At 46.0% G+C, this 16,813-nt stretch overlaps 1 protein-coding gene across 1 annotated transcript in view; it reads left to right on the top strand.

The window, feature by feature from the left end:
* The window catches only part of LOC146624769 (uncharacterized), a 49,529-nt gene that overhangs the window by 19,273 nt on the left and 13,443 nt on the right, over nt 1–16,813 (top strand). The window contains exons 2-7 of the mRNA XM_085364735.1: nt 364–516; nt 2,600–2,707; nt 11,482–11,686; nt 13,422–13,652; nt 15,566–15,672; nt 16,354–16,501. Of these exons, the coding sequence (XP_085220861.1) occupies nt 364–516; nt 2,600–2,707; nt 11,482–11,686; nt 13,422–13,652; nt 15,566–15,672; nt 16,354–16,501 (952 nt within the window). The remainder of the gene's footprint in view (nt 1–363; nt 517–2,599; nt 2,708–11,481; nt 11,687–13,421; nt 13,653–15,565; nt 15,673–16,353; nt 16,502–16,813) is intronic.

Here is a 16,813-nt window from a genome sequence, read left to right as displayed (position 1 = left end):
CTGTGATGCATTTAAATGGCTTCTTTGTTAAAACACTTCAGTGTGATGTTACAGGAAGTGTCCCTGAGAGGACGGGGATCAACTTTACACAAAAGATTTTCAGTTTGAAGTTTGATGGGCTGATCAATGCTAAACAGTGAAACCGTATCGTCATGTTTTCTCATCCTTCTTTCTTTCATAAACACATTTTATATTTTTACGTGGACTCACCTTTTCTCTTCTTACCTGTGAAAACAAAAATGTGCAGATTTTTCTTTGACCGTTATTCGATTGTTGTGTCTTTTACATGAATTTAAATGATTGTGATATAACTCTCCTGTGGGGTGAGGTTCAGGCTGTGACTCTGTTTTCTGTCTCTCTCAGTGGTTGGGTGCTCCCTCCTGCCAGCGAGGCAGTTACGCCTTCTACAAGTCGGTTAGCAGCCGAGCTCAGCCCGACGGGCCCGTCCAGGTGTGGAAACTCGGCGAGTTTTACTTCATCCGCTGTGGACCGCAGGATCCTGCGTGCATCGCCGAGGTGAGAAAGCTTCAGACTGAAAATGTCTCCTGAGCTCGCTGTTTGGGTTTCTGGAGGGAAACGGGACCGTGTCCTGAGGGTGGTCGTTGAGAGGCGGTTACGTGGGGTAGAAGAAGACTCTAAACAAGGGGAGGAGCTAAAACTGTTTCCTGTTGCAGTCTGAAAGTACAAATAAGGAGCTGGACCTGAGCAGAACGGATCTCTGAGGCACCTGCCAGTTTATATAAATATGAATGTTAGCATTTAGCATCGCAGCCACTAAGCCTTCATATAAGGACGGCAGATATGAAGGCTGTGGGAAAACTGGAAACGCTACAGATGGCAGCTGTCCCGCTGTTGCTCCCCAGAGAGCCAATCAGCAGCCAGAAACAGGAATATTTTAGCTGTTTCTGTGTTGAACTTACAGGAGGAGAAAAAAGCTTTTTAAAACTCGCTTTGGAACAAAAACAAGAAAAGTTAGACTTTCTTGGTGTTTTGAGCGTCGGTCCTTAACGTGAGCACAGAAAATGATGTTGCAGCTCCTTAATGTTAGTTTGAGATGAGAACGTCAGCCAGGTCAGAGTGCCCACGCCCTAATAATGTAGATGAGATGAACCAATTAAACCTCTGAGGTCCTACACTTCCCATAATGCATGTGTGTGACATCACTGAGTCGGGCCGACCACGATGAGTAAACCGCGCCGACGCTGCAGATCGAGCCTTAAATGTGTCGCCATCCTGCTCTGCTTCCTGCTTCCTGCCTTACGTGAGCTAATCGAGACTAATATCATGTTTTATTGAGTCCCACGGCGAGGCTAAATTTAGTCAATTTAGGTCGTGGGCTGAGCCAGCGAGGACTCGTGTAATGAGATTACTTCGTATTTAGGCTGATGGTATTGATGGAAGCTAATGAAGGCTTTTTACATACTGAGGCCGTATCGGTCACTCGACAGGCAGGTGGGCAGCAAGCTGCCAGCGTGAAACAAGCCGTTTGAGCTCCTCCCCCTTTGAGCCAGGTCACTTATGATTGGCAGCCCCTCGTGAACAGTGGAGCTCAGAGCTTTAAATGGATTTCCTTATTTTTGTGATATTAACCTGCTGCTTACTTTTCGTTCTGTTGCGCTCTTAATCCAAAGTGAAGTTAGCACATTAAACCAATCAGCTTTGATGGTTAGGAGAGATGCTTAGTCAAAAGTTTTAATAGCTTCTGCACATGCTCATTAGCATTTTTCTCTGTGGTTTAAGCCTCAGGTTTCAAAGAAAATAAACTCGCCTTTAATCTGTCTTCTGCTTTTCATGGTGAACCTTCGCCCAGTGTCAGCGTTTCCTCTGTTTTTGGTCTCCGCCACCTTCTAATAGAAGTATTAGAGAAGAGCTTTACTTTGAGCGCCACATGTGACAAAGCAAATTATCAGACTGTTTATTTTATTATTGCTCGTTAATAAAAGCGTGAGTATGTTATATCATTTCAGCAAAAACTCAGTAAATCTGAAACCTGTTGAAACGAGGGCAGCTTCTGCAGAGACACAAACCCAGAGCTGGCTGCACACCAGCAGCATGCTGGGAGGGGAAATGGGAATCGGGACCAGGCCACAGGGAGGCTGCAGGTTCGATCCAGGAAGCAGCTCGTCTCAATGTGATGAAGTCATTCGTAAAATGTGAAGAATTTTTGGTTTCGCTTTCCTAGAAAAGGCTGTGTGCAGTTTTATGTTCAGGTCTTAAATAAATGTTTTCTGTTTTTCTGACACCAAAAAAACAAAAATCACTTGAACTCATGTGTTTGTGTGCTCCCCCCTGCGTGACTCTGCACGGCGTGGAGCGCTTCAGCTCGGCGCACGCTCGCGTAATGTTGTCTGCCGCCTGTGCCGGGACAAAGCGTTCCTGCAGGTGCACAGTCGAGGTGTGAAAGGCTCAAATTCAAAGGCTCTGCTGTGATAATTGATCAAGCTGATGGTGGACAGACTGTTTAATATTTAGGGCCTCGGTATCAGCGACTCGGCTCGAAGGCAGTCGTGGTTTTTAGGCAGATGCTTCTGTGTGGAGGCTGTAAATGTAATAAATCAGTCAGAACGGTTGAAAAATAAACGTCGTTCGTGTGCATCAGGTGACCTTACTGTGGGAGGACCAGACCCGGCGCCACCTGCTGGCCAGTGCCAGACTCTACTTCCTGCCTGAGGACACACCGAAGGGCCGGACCAGGGAGCACGGAGAGGTGAGTCACCTCCCTGTCAGTTTATTTACGTGAAGTGCAGGTGTGTCCCCACAGCGCCGCCACGGCCAGCTTCCGATCTTGTATCTTTCCTGTTTCAAAGCCTCTTCATTGGCTTCATGCTGGCTTCAGAGTCAATTTTAACGTTCAGCTCTTTCCCGCATAAAGACGAGTTTTGACCCCTCAGTGTATATATATCCATGAAGTCGTGGTTTGATGACCATTAGAATAGTTTCCAGGTGTTTCCAAGGGTAGCTGCCTGGGCGGAGATGCAAACCCAGTCGTTTGGTTCTATTAGCAGCCTGAAATATGTCAGAAGCTGCTCAGCTCACAAAGGGTTACTCCTAGTAGGCTTTCAGGGGGTAAAGAGTATACCAGAGTATATCTCAGAGCTTTTATTGACTCACTCGTCCAATCGATCCCTTCAGTTTTAAAACACGAGGACTTCGGGCCCTCGAGGTGGTGGCTCACAAACTCTGGGATGAGTTTTCCTCAGTTATTCTTTGTTTTGGATTCAGAGGTTTAGAGCTGGTCTAAACGGGAGTGCTGAAGCCTTTGGGTAACTATGCATCCGACCTTGTGGCGTCCGTGTGTCTGATTTACTGTTTTATCTGTTTTTCCTCGGTGGCCTTGTCTGTGAAAGTAGCGTTATGTATAAACTTTCCCTCACGTTTGAATCCTGATAACTTGACAAATGCAGGCGATATCCACGTGTATACGTCAGGTTTGAAAACACATTTAAGCTCAGCTAAAAACTGCAAACAAATCAACTTTGATCCAAGTCAAAGTCTGAGGATCAGCGTCACGCTTCAAATAAACAGCAGCAGGTTGAAGTCGGTGCAGCAGAGAAACAGAAGCTTGTTTGATCTGATTTCTGACAATTCACCAAAGGGAAAATGCAAAAAGTGCATTCTGGGTAAACTTTGTGTGACAGGTGACTGCTCAGAAAAACGTCCCTTTACCAACATTTTAATACCAGACTCATCTTCTGGCCCTGATTCCCTCTGGATTGATATCAATATTTCCCTCACACTCGTCACCTCTTACAGCTCATGTGAGTCGTTTCCAACCCGAACAGCAGATCTAATCTCTCCATTGAGTCCAGGGTCGTTCACCTGGAATAGCTCCCCTAGAGCGTGCCCACGAGACATCCCGGTCAGATACCGAACCAGCTCGAGTGGCTCATGTCGATGTGACTCAGACTTCAGCAGGGAGTCTTTGCAGAGCCTGCAGCGTAAACTAACCAACTTACGTCCCTGACGTTTTTCCATGTCTTCGTACGTTCCCTCACGTCCGGTATCAAATGCATCTTGTTGAATCCTTACACTGAGGGGATGATTGTTATGCTCTCAAGGATAAATTCAAACACTGCTGTGGAAAAAAGCTGGAAGTGCGCAGGAAGAATCGATGGCACTGAACAGGCCAGTCACAACAGCTGCAGACGGCGTCAACCCGACGTGTAGTTGCATCTCTCGGGAGGTGGACGCCAGCTTATGGTGCCCAGCAACGCGTCAAAGAAAACCTCATTTCCACTGTTTGCATCCACAATTTCGTTCTTTCGGTCATGATCTCGTGGTCATAACTGAGGATAGCAAACCGATGGCTGAATCGCCGATCTGATGGAAGTCTCTGTTGTAACTTTCTGATATAGTCGACTTCCGTCCGTCCCGGTCCTGGAGGAGCTTTAATTTGAAAATCATGGACAGACATCCTGAATCGCTGGAAAATATGAATTAAAAACCAAAATGTTGCCTCACCATCTTTACGTTGAGGGCCTGTAACTGCAAATATTTGAAGTATGAAGGTAAAATTGGCCTCATTAAATATTCTAATAATTGCCCTTTAATCTCCGTCTTTGGTCTCCATCAGCGTCTCCTGTGGAGAAGAATTCCTGCAGAGTGAACGTCCCCGCGTGTAATCTGGGAAATGCTTCAACAACATCCATTAGTAACCTTGTCACAGGAACACGGCCTCCTTCTCTTTTTAATCCAAACACTGAGCAGGCTGACCTTCAGACGCCGTCTCCTCGTGCTGATAAAAAAGTCTTAATGTGACTTTTTTCTTCTCTGCTGCTAAAACAAACGAGCATTCAGGAGCAAACATTAACGATATTTTCCATCTGCTCGCTGCTCTCCGCGGCCGATATCATTTCATGATCAGCTTAATGAACGCGCTGGTGTCTGAAGGCACGAGTTACATACAAGTGTTGGATTAAAAAACGAGCAGATGTCAGAGGAGAGGGAGAGAGGGTCAGATGTGTTTTTGATTAACACAGTTCACATGCAGGCTGCAGCTCAGCCTCCACATTATAAAAAGAAACCTCTGGGAATGAGGCTAATGCATTACCCAAATGTAAATCCTGTGACTTGTCTGCAACCAAATTTTCCACATTTTCAGCGGGGATATTCCACTGTTTGCAGAAAACAGCTTTTTATGGGACTGGCTGCTTTTAAAATGAGATTTTTACTTTAACTCAATAAGTTTAATCAGAAAGCTGAATTTCTAATCTATAAAAGAGCAGTTAGTGCTGCTCATTTGTCAGGACAGTGTGTGATCATTGTAATAAGAGGGGAGTGAGCTATTTCACATTCAGTTTTCCTCTCAGTTAAACTCCGTGTGGAGCTGTGAGCTCGAATCTGTGCATTTATGACAACGTTTTTAAAACTATATGAGGGAAACAAAATCACATTCCCACTTCTTCCTTGTTCACAAAGCCTGTGGGAGCTACAGCTGAGGGCCTGAAGAGCCGCAGGTGGCCGACCTCTGACCTAACCACAGCTCTCTAGGCACCTAACCTGAGTTCATTAACCCTTTAAATCCCTAAACATCGTCGCTGTCTGTAGGTTTCCTTTTCTCTCCTGAGCTGTACAGAAAATGGTAAACGTGGTCACACGACACCAGCCGGCTGTCAAACACAGTAGGGACACGGTTCTGCGCCAACATCCTGCCTGTGATTTCTCCGGCCCGCCACAGTCTGCATGAAATTCACCAGTTTGTCTGCAAATACTCGCAACTCACTGAACCCGGAAGTGCAGCGCAAACATAAACTGGACGTTGGCCTTCAAAGTAAAAGTTGTCTTACTGCTGCCACCAACACGTTTCACAAAGAAAACTTTTATTTTGAAGGTGAGAAAAAGGTTTTTGGTGCAGCATCATCACAGCCAGTTTCATCCTCAACCAGTCAGCCGCTGGTTTTCACGTGGTTCCAAAGAAATAGATTTTCCCAATTCAAATTGATTTCAGAAGTGAAATCGATTCATTAAATCCTGAATCCATTTTTAATTATAAATGCATTTTCCCAGAAACGCCAGAATCTCAGGTTAAAGCTCACAAAACGAAAACAGTAAATGAGAGCAGGTACACGGATTCAGCACAAAGACGTGAACACAAACGAGCATCAGAATCAGCGAGACGTCGGCTTTCTCGCCCGACGGCACGGACACGCCGTCAGGGCTGAAAGCCGACAGCTCGCTGATTCTGATGCTGCAGGTTTCCTCTCTCTCCAACCAAAATCACTGAACCAGCAGCAAAAGATGAAAACTACGCTTCACGTTTACAGTTTTGCTTCCACCACGATTAAATCACACTTCCTGCACAGCTCTCTCTCTGTACTCGGGGACCAGTTTACCATACAAATCTGTTTTCTGCATTATTTGCTTGCTTATTATGTCTCCGTTGTGAACAGTGCTGCTGGCCGCTGTGGTTTGTTTTGTTTTTTTAATGACCTCTGAGAAGAAAAAGCCTCATTTCTGCTGTTCAGTACCAAAGAAATGGAACTTTTTAAAATGATGCCAAATTGCAGAACTCAAATCAAACTTTGCTCGGCTCCACTTCAGCAGCATCAGGTAATGTTTATATGATGATTTGTTTTCTTCTACTGTAGAATATTTTTTTATTTATTATTCATTTATTTTTCTGAGGTTATCTCCTTCGTGTCTTTCTTGTTTTATCCTCAGTTCCTTTGACCCGAAGTCATCTGTGTGATGCTCACACCTCTGATAAGTGTCAGCTTTGTTTTTATACATCGATATAAAATATGCATACGTGCTGATAAATGATCAGAATTATAATAGTCTGAAAGTTGTCCGAGTCAGAATCGAATCAGATCAACTACAGAGATCAAAACCGACACCCAGCCCTGTCCTGACCAGTCTCCAGGCCGCGTGACTGAGAAGATGATGATGGTTTTATTGGAGTCTCGGCGGTTCCTCGAGTTTCTGATTTTGGGACCTGAGGAGCGTTTGGAGCCGGGCATTGAAGGTTTGTGTCTCAGTGAGTCTTCAGGACTCGTTGGTGGTGTTGGACGCAGAAGTGCCGGAGTGACGCTTGCATGCTGCTTCATGTGTTCATCATCTATGCAGCCGGTTAGCTGACGTTAGCAGAGCGGCTTTTATCCGCTGAGCGAGTTCTCGTTGAACCAGCTGAGGTGCAGGACAGGACGTGTTGTGAGTTAGATAAGGAAACAGGAAGTGTAACACGGCTCTTACACTATGAAAAATAAATTCCTGCCTCAGTCTCTCGTCTCCTCTCGCAGGACGAGTGATTTCAGATGTGGAAGCTCGGTGTGTCTTTCAGTCGAGCGTTTTGTTTATTCATGACTCCTGCAGAGCTCCTCCTTTGCGGTGTTAATGAGCTCTCACCTGGCTGCAGCCCAGGGGGCGGGGAGAGGGGTGCTGGAGTTTTTTAGAGGCAGGTTGGGCTCTTTTGTCTCTGCCTGAAGGACGCAACAAGATCACAGCTGACGAGCTGGGATGGGAGGAGGCCTCTGCGGCTGCACCTCGGCTGCAGACCGGACGATCGGTGACTCAGATGTTTGTGGGCTTCTTTGATTCAGTGAAACTTCAGTGACTTCATATGTAAATGAGCTGCAGTTGGCCTCATTTGCATAAAGTGCAGCGCATCTGAGAGCCAGATCAGCAGAAACGTGCTGTTTGTTTAATGTTTGATTTGAGGTTAAAATAACATCACGGGCCTGCTTTTAATTAAGCTTCTGTGTCTCATTCAAACCCAGAGGGACCCGGCGAGTGTTGGCTTTAATTCGCTGCAGTAGCTGATCTCATTGCGGTCTTTCAAATCAAATCAAATCAAATCAAATCACTTTTATTGTCACATCACATGTGCAGGCACACTGGCACAGCACATGCGAGTGAAATTCTTGTGTGCGAGCCCCACAAGCAACAGAGATGTGCAAACACAACAACACAAACGAGCAAAATACAAGAATGGCCAACCTGAAACTAATAAATATATGTACAATATATAATAGTGTATGCATTTCTGGATGTGTATACTAAATATTTTCCTACGTCTGTGTGTGTGTGTGTGTGTGTGTGTGTGTGTGTGTGTGTATACACATTTTTACAAATTAAATAGTAAAAAAATAAAATAAAATAATAATAATAAAATATATAAAATATACAGAGTTGAATATGTGCAAAACAAGTGGCATTTATATACAGTGTGGAGTGCATAATGTTGAAGTTCCAGTAGTGAAGCTGAGGTGTCTATGACGTGTTCAGCAGTCTGATGGCCTGGTGGAAGAAGCTGTCTCTCAGTCTGCTGGTACGGGACCGGATGCTGCAGAACCTCCTTCCTGATGGAAGCAGTCTGAACAGTTTATGGCTGGGGTGACTGGAGTCCTTGATGATCCTCCCCGCTTTCCTCAGGCACCGCTTCCTGTAGATGTCTTGGAGGGAGGGAAGCTCACCTCCAATTATCCGTTCAGAGCACCGCACTACTCGCTGGAGAGCTTTGCAGTTGTAGGCGGTGCTGTTGCCATACCAGGTGGTGATGCATCCAGTGAGGATGCTCTCAATGGCACAGCGATAGAAGGTCCTGAGGATGCGGGGGCTCATGCCGAATCTTTTCAGTCTCCTGAGAAAGAAGAGGCGCTGCTGCGCCTTCTTCACTGTTTTGTTTGTGTGTACTGACCACGTAAGATCCTCAGCCAGGTGTACGCCAAGGAACCGGAAGCTGCTCACTCTCTCCACAGCAGCGCCGTTGATGGTGATGGGGGTGTGTACTTCTCTGCACCTCCGGAAGTCCACTATCAACTCCTTTGTCTTTGCGACGTTGAGGGTGAGATGGTTGTCTTGACACCAGTGGGTCAGGGCGCTGACCTCCTCCCTGTAAGCCGTCTCATCACCGTTGGTGATAAGACCCACCACTGTAGTGTCGTCCGCAAACTTCACAATGATGTTGGAGCTGTTAGTGGCTGTGCAGTCGTAGGTGTAGAGTGAGTACAGGAGAGGGCTCAGTACACACCCCTGTGGAGCACCAGTGTTCAGTGTGATGGGGGATGAGGTGATGCTGCCCAGTCTGACCACCTGGCGTCTGTCAGACAGGAAGCTAAGGATCCAGCTGCAGAGGGAGCTGCTCAGTCCTAGATCCTGCAGTTTGCACCACCCGTGTTGTGACCTGATGGCTGCTTATTTCTGATCCTGCTGCAGATGTTTGCACTTTTTTTCCCTGCTCGTTTTTTATTATTTGACCCATTTTTATCTCTTTTTCACATGTAGGTTAGGTTGGTTAGGTTTAGGGAAGCTTTGAGGTTGAAATTGACTCCTTCACAGCTCATCCCTCGGTTTTATTTTGAAAGGCCTGTGAGCATGTAGCGTTTTTATCAGTGTGTTTAAATGTTTTTAAATTAATTCAAAATACAACCTTAAAAAGCTTACACTCACCACAACGCCACCCTGTGGTCCAAACTGGTATTGCCTGACAGTACAGCCCAGCTCCAGTTCGGCTTCAGCTGATATCTCCTCAGAGCAGCACATGGGTGACTTTTCTTATTCTTCTGATATCGTCTGTTAATCCTGGAAGATTTAATTACTAATTAATTCCCCTTAAAGACTTTTTTAAAATCAAAAACAGAGAAAAAATATAAAAAATCTAACAAAGTAAAACTAATAAAACAGGAATCATTAAACAGACAGTTTGTACAGGAAGTTCAATGTATTGAAGGGACATGAAAAGATGGGCAAAAACCAAATGAGAGCAGAGGAGGACACGATATGAGGTCAGGTCCAGTTGCTTTCTAACCAAGTTTAAGATTATATGCAAAGAGTCTGTTTAATGGAAATAGTGGAAGCTCGCGCTTGTTTTCTTTCCTCTTTCACAGACAAAGCAGCTTTTAGCTGTGCTTTTGTACAGATAGTACCAGACCAGTTAGACCCAGCCGGCTTTAACTGGAGTAGATTCACATCCACTGGTGGATGCCGCCGCTGTGGGGTCATCATATCGGCTTCTAACACCATTTTAATGGTTTCTCAGTCCGGCAGCTCTGAGATTAACAGATTATTCAGGGGAGACGTTGCAGTTTGAAAAGATGAGATTTTGTCTGAGTGGCAACACCTGTCGTTCAGGAGAATACCGAAGTGGTACAAAGCTGTGGCAACGTCACCGCTGACGTGCAAAGCCACCAACGGAGTCATCTCACGCTACCCCGCCACCCGCTCTATCACCCCAGCCCTCTGCATCATCACGACATCATGGAGTCTCTGCCTGCTAACATACCTCGTAAAGGTTGTACACCCATCCTTAAAGCAGCCCTCTCCATTTACCTGAGGGAAAAACAAACAACCTGTAGTTCCTCTAATGTCCACTCGAGGCTCCTGCGGCGAGTCCGTCCTCACAGGCTCAAACTTTAAAATGTCCAAATTTTCAGCAGAAATAAACACGTTGACAGCTACGAAAACCCGATTCTGCGCCTTCGTATCAACCACACCGCGCTGAATCTTTATCTAACGCCAACTGTGAATGTTTAATTAAAGCTTAACGTTTGCATTTTTATGTGTGATGGTGAATAATTGGCCCACAAAGATATGTGAAACTCGGCTTTTTATCAAACGGGACACACTGGATGTTTCTGATCAGTGGCCGTGTCGTCAAAGGCGACGTGATGCCAACAAAAGTGTAACTGTTCTCTTTACATTAAACAAACTCAGTGAAAAGCTTTAAACGCAGCTCCAGCAGTGTGTTATTCACCAAAACATGAAAACATGCGAGTCCTGCACGGACTTCTGCCTGCCATAGTAAACTTCCTCTTTCGTTTTCAGGTGTCGCGTCACTTTGACTTACACATCATCACGTGTGTCTGAGCAGCAACTCTAAATGTCAAGACAAACATGAAAAGCTGACCTGTGGCAGAGCCAGAGGGCCTGTGGTTACAACTTCAGCAGAGTCAAACTATCAAAGACGCTTTAATGGAGACGGAAAAGTGGATCTCAGCTGGATGGAAAGGCGGTGCTGCCCGTCACGAGTTGGTATCAGAAATCTCATGAAGCTTGGTGAAGGGCCGACCCTCGAGCATCAGTCGGTGTTAAAGCGGCGCCTCAAACACCTTTTTAAACATCCAATCATCTTTTTGAAGGGTTTCTCCTTTTTAGTTCAAACTGGTTCATTTATTAGAAACTCTCTGCTTTAAATCTTTAAGCCGTCTTATCTCCCTCGCTCTCCTCACGTAAAAGTCAAGACTCCAGCGACAAACCAGTCGAGGCGTTTCCTTCTATTTGCACACGTTAGCTCTCTGTTTGCCTCCATGTTTGAACACAAATCGGCAGGTGATAGTTTGACAGGTGCTGTAGATGTTTAAAGCAGCACTTTAATCAAACTGATGGGGTTTGTTTTTCTCACGCTCACATTCTGATTTTAAAGTGATGCTCAATTCAAGTTTGGCGCCTTCAGAGTACAGCGACTCGGTGTCGGCCTGTCGGGCGTTAAATGGTTTGAAGCAGATGATAACTTCAGCGCTGAATCTTCTGTTTGTGTCTGATCAGGATGAAGTTCTGGCGGTGTCCAGGAAGATGGTGGTGCGGGTGGAGGACCTGGTGCGATGGTCGTGTGCGCAGCCGGCAGGTTGGAGCAGCAGCCTGAAGGCGCTGGCGTGCGGGACCAACGGCCTCCACAAACCTCCGCAGAGCGGCGACGGCAGCAACGGCACGACGGACAAAAGCAGCGAGCCGCTCAAAGACAAAACTGAGAGTAAGAAACTCTCTGCAGATGTTTGCAGATGTGAACCAGAGCCAGTTTGTTGGTGTGGAAATGCTGCCGGTCACACTCCTGTACATGTTCCAGCCTCCCTGTTAGAGCTACTTTTATTTTGAAAGGTCAGCAGTGAGGCAGCTAAAGCAGCATTAAAAGAACAGAATCATTGAAATCATCTGATGGATTCAGTGCTGTGGTCATTTCCTACCCACCACTATAAAAGAAGTAAAGACGTGCACAGAGAGAAGGCATAAAACTATAAATTAGCCCTAAATGATCTAAACATTTTATCCTGATTTCATAAAGCCTGCATGTGTTTTGAAAACTCTTGGGTCTCTATTCTGGATCTTCTTCCTGTGTATTTCCTGTATCCAGAGGAGTTCCTCAGGGCTTCACAGTGGGACCACTGCACTTCCTCATAAAGAACTGGCCACCCACCCAGAGATCATTGTATTTGTGTTTTTGTACATATAGACATGTTTTCCCGATTTTAGAAACCTTTCAGTCCTTATTCTGAATTTGATCAAATTTCACTTTCCAGCTTGCTGAGCAGAGCGAACGGGATGTTCAGTGCTTTACTTCCTGTATCAGTAGGAGTTCCTCATGGCTCCACACTTGGACCGCTGCCGTTTTCTGTGAACAGGAGTAATTTTATCATTATAAAGATCATCTGTGTGATGTTATACAGATGGCTGTCAATGCCTGGTTATGATGGAGGTTTCTTCCTGTTAAAAGGAGTTTTTCCTTCCCACTGTCGCCAAGAGTTTGTTCATAGCTTTCGTCTGATTGGTTTTGTAGTATTTTAGGGTCTTTACCTCACAGTATAAAGCACCTTGAGGCAGCTGTTATTGTGATTTTGTGCTATAAAATTTAACTGAATATGTTGTGACCAGTTTTTATGCCGACACATCTTTTGCTTATCAAAGATGTTCTTAGGTAAATATTGATTAAATACTTCTCTGGGTGCTGTGGTTGGACCCGGACTTGATGCCTGAACATGATGGCGATGGCATCACGATGGCGATGGCATCACGATGGCCCAAAAAAACACAAAACATAAATCTCGATTCTGTCTCCAGGTGAGGAAACTCTTGGCAAGTTTAGTACCTGTGCTGTGGAAAGGGAGTGCACGTTTCCCACTGATGGGATTTTAACCATGAGTGTCAGCCTGGGTGGGATCTTGTTTATCTCTGTGCATACATGTTTAATAAAACCATAATCAGAGTGGGTTAAAGGGTTTTGCAGAACGAGCTGGTTTATATGGAGCTGCTCTCCTTCTTTATCTTTTATTGTTTTTCTGTTCTGTGTCAGCTGCGCTGCTGGTCAGGTCACTGAAAAGGAGGTTTTTAATCCAGAGTCCTGAGAAAGGAAGCAGGACGCTGTTTGCATGTTTATGAATGCTGCCGACTACCTGCAGCACAGTTTAGCCTTCTTTGTAATTTCAGTGGTTTCCCAAACAAATCGGATGTATTTGAGGGTGACGGCTACAGAAACGTCAAATTAAACATCTCAAAAGTGCCGCCTGGTGTTTGCAAACACCCCCGGCGCCTGCACAGCGGTAATCAGTAACTGGGATACTCGTGTTTGTCGTGTATACAGAGATGTTCAGAGCCCGGAGACAAATCCGGGGCCTGACGGAAAGTGGGAAACGCTGTGTTTGCAGAGCATAACGGAGCGAACGAGTTAAAGCCACCGAAACAAAAATAACCCCACCTGTGTCTCCTCCCCTCAGACGGCCCGGCGGAGCATCACGCTGTCAAAGTCATCAGCTACCCCCAGTACTGCCGCTTCCGCTCGCTGCAGCGGCGCATCCAGGACGGAGCAAGGGGGTCTACCCTGCAGGACCCCCACCTGCTGGCGCTGGGAGGCATCAAGGTGACGCCCAACACCCGAGTCATGTACTGCAGGGACACCTTCAACCACCCGACGCTGGAGAGCAGCTCCGGCTTCTCCTGGCAGTTCAGTGAGTGTGCTGACAGCGTTTGTGTGTGATGGATTTTAATCATTAGAATAAGAAACATACGGTCTAAACATCACGTTCTGAATTACTGTTTAATCTTTACGGGCTCAAATTGTGGTCATAAATATTTTGTACTTTAAATCAGGATTTGTGTGTGGACCAAAAAATTACGTATCAAACTCTGCACTCAGGTTTCAAGTACGAATTTGACCCTATTATTTTTCCTTTCATCTGATTGGCCAATGTCATGTCAATCACAAATTTGACAATCCAATCAGAGAACAGATGGATGCTTTATGGAGCTTCAGGTCCGGAGGGAATAAATGCCCTTTTACATGCCAGCCCAGCGTTTTCCTTCATCACCACGAAGGCAAACAGTCTGTGGTCGTCTCAGTTTGGTGATTTTTGTGTCACAGGTTTACCTGCTTAATACAGGGACCTCCAGAGACAGTCTTCACTAGTGGGGATGGTTACAAAGCTTTCTTCATTATGAATTAGCGATACATGTTTTTATTGAACATTTGAAGATAAAAAAAAAAACACAAACTCTTGTAGTTGACACAAAGCCCGAGATAGAAACGACAAGGAGCAGGTGCATCTAGTACAGGTAGAGCTGCTGCAAAAACCCACAGAGCCCAGCAGCCAGCAACAAATTCTGGATCCTTGGCTTTTAGTTAGCAGTTAGCATTAGCAGCACATGCTGCGTCTGATGTGAAAGGACCTTTATGCTGCGCACTGTGACTCACAGCCATGGTCCCGGGTCAGCCCTGACTTTGTGTTAAACTAATCCTAAAGTAATAATGTGTTTCTAACCACTGATATACTAAAACTTTATCCTTTCAACAGCTGCTGAAAGTTAGCGGACCTAGCTGCTATATCGGATATTTATATAGAGATCCTCCAGCTTCAACCTGTATCACCCTTCAAGGACCTGCAGTTCAAAAAAGCGCCCCTCAAACAGCCAAACCCATCTGTTCTCTGATTGGACAGTTAAATTTGTGATTGACATGACATTGACCAATCAGATGAAAGGAAGAAAAATAGGGTCAAAATTCGTACTTGTAACTTGAAACTTGAGTGCAGAGTTTCACACGTATTTTTTGGTCCACATACAAATCCTGATTTACAAGTGCAAAATATTTATGACCACAATTTGAGCCCATAAATGTTTTCTGCTGCTGAAAGGCGACGTTTGTGTGTAAGATGAAACATATAACTGGTTTTTGAAAGCCCTTTGACCTGAAAGCATCACTTCCTTCCTCAGTACAGCTTCCTGTTTGCCTGTGAAACGCTGCCACCTGCTGGAGAGTCCTGAGCTGTTTCTCTGGTGTCTGCAGGCTGGTTATAAAAGCCTGTAGTGAGATGTTTTCAGGTTATTTGAAGGTTGGATAAACTTGTCCACATCAGTGCTTTAGAAGAAGAACAACACGCTTACTGAGCAGATCAGGCTTCAAATCAACCTGTTAGATTATCCACTGAGGAGGAGAGGGGACGACCTCGGAGAAGGAGGACATGCAGAGGGTGGTGTGGCGGAGGAGGACGGGGTGAGGTGGAGGCAGATGACCTGCTGTGGTGAAGAAGCAGCTCGAGTGCTCATCGGAAGATAAAACCAGCCTCCTCGTGTGTCTGACATGTTTGTACAGTCTGCTCAACTTTTGTAAATCAGATCATCTGCTGTCGCCCTGCGCTCGGAGCTAAATGAATAAATCCTGTGTCCGTTTTAGACCGGATAACCTCCGTCATGTGACCCCTTTAGACCACCGCCCACAGCAGAGCGCTGCACCTGAGCCATGTGCTGTTATTTAGTTCTCTGATTTTTAGTTCGTAAATGCCTCACAAAGATCGCCTCAAACAAACACAGGAAGACCTCCGGAGATGTTGTAAATGTTTACGCCTTTATTTTATTTTTCCTGCAGGATGTCCTTCTCTCAGTCTGCGAGGACGACCTCGTAAGAGGAGAGGCCGCGACAGCAAAGACTCGCCAAACTCCAGCCAGTCGGAGTCGTGGATCGAGAGGATGAAGGTGCGTGTGGTGATCATCTCATCGCTGACTGTCACGTTCAGGCTCCTCTTCGTCGTTACGGCGTGTTTACAGAAAGCTCTGCTTCAGGCTCCAGATCCTCCTATAATACAAACTCTGCTGAAAGTGAAATCAAATCCTTTCAGGAAGTAGATCTGGTCCCGCAGAGCTGTGAGACTGGAGTAAAAACATGAACCTGGTCTCTGTTATTAGACGCTCGGAGCTCTGCTGTGAGGCAGGTCTGGGCGTGCAGTTTCAGCTGCTTTGTTTCAGCGCACACGTGCACCCAGTCGCTTTGTCAGTGCTTTGAATGCATTCGTGCCCCCACGCAGAGGCAGGTTTGCTGTTCATTTAAGAAAGCCAGAGCACTCACATATGGAAGTGGATTTTAGAGCTGCTGGCTTTGGATCCACGAAGCAACAAACACGCTCGAGTCTCTGAGCGCTGCTGGATTATAATCCTTAAACTGCTCCGAGGTTTGACCTGCGAGGCCTCTCACAGCGCCCTCTAGTGGCCGACGTGCTGCAGACGTGAACATGTGAGCCTCGCAGCAAATAAAGTCGTTTAATAGATTCAGTTTCTGACCGCCAAAATAAAGGCGCAGATCAGTTTTAATGTGACGAGTAAAATAACAGGAAGTGCTGAGGCGTGCAATGATGATCTCACTGCGTGTTTCCCCCTCAGGAGAACGTGATGGGCAGCGTGGAGGTTGGCTGTGACGGCGACTGGCTCCCTCACCCCGAGGAGCAGCTGTTCCTCGATCAGCTGTTCGCCTTCATGGACCGCCACGGATCGCCAATCCACAAAGTCCCGAACCTGGGCTTCAAGAAGAGTGAGTCCTCCACGCCGCCGCTTCTTCTTCCGCGCTCTACAGAACGTTCCTTTTCTTTCCTTCTTTCCTTCATCCATCCTTCATGACCTTTTACTCTTTCCTTCCTTCCTTCATCCATCCTTGCCTTCCTTCCTTCCTTCTGTTATCCCCTCTTCCTTCCATCCTTGCCTTCCTTCCTTCCTTCTGTTATCCCCTCTTCCTTCCTTCCTACCTCCCTCCTTCTCTCTCTCATCCCCATTTTCTTTCACTCTTTCCTTACATCCATCCTTTCTTCCTTCCTTCCTTCCTTCCTTCCTCCCTCCCTTCCTCCCT

This window comes from Diplotaxodon limnothrissa, linkage group LG10 (assembly GCF_057381915.1).
Source record: "Diplotaxodon limnothrissa isolate DT_005_m linkage group LG10, D_limnothrissa_male_GT1.1, whole genome shotgun sequence".
Classification (NCBI taxonomy): Eukaryota; Metazoa; Chordata; class Actinopteri; order Cichliformes; family Cichlidae; genus Diplotaxodon; species Diplotaxodon limnothrissa.
This window is presented reverse-complemented; position numbering and strand designations above follow the sequence as displayed.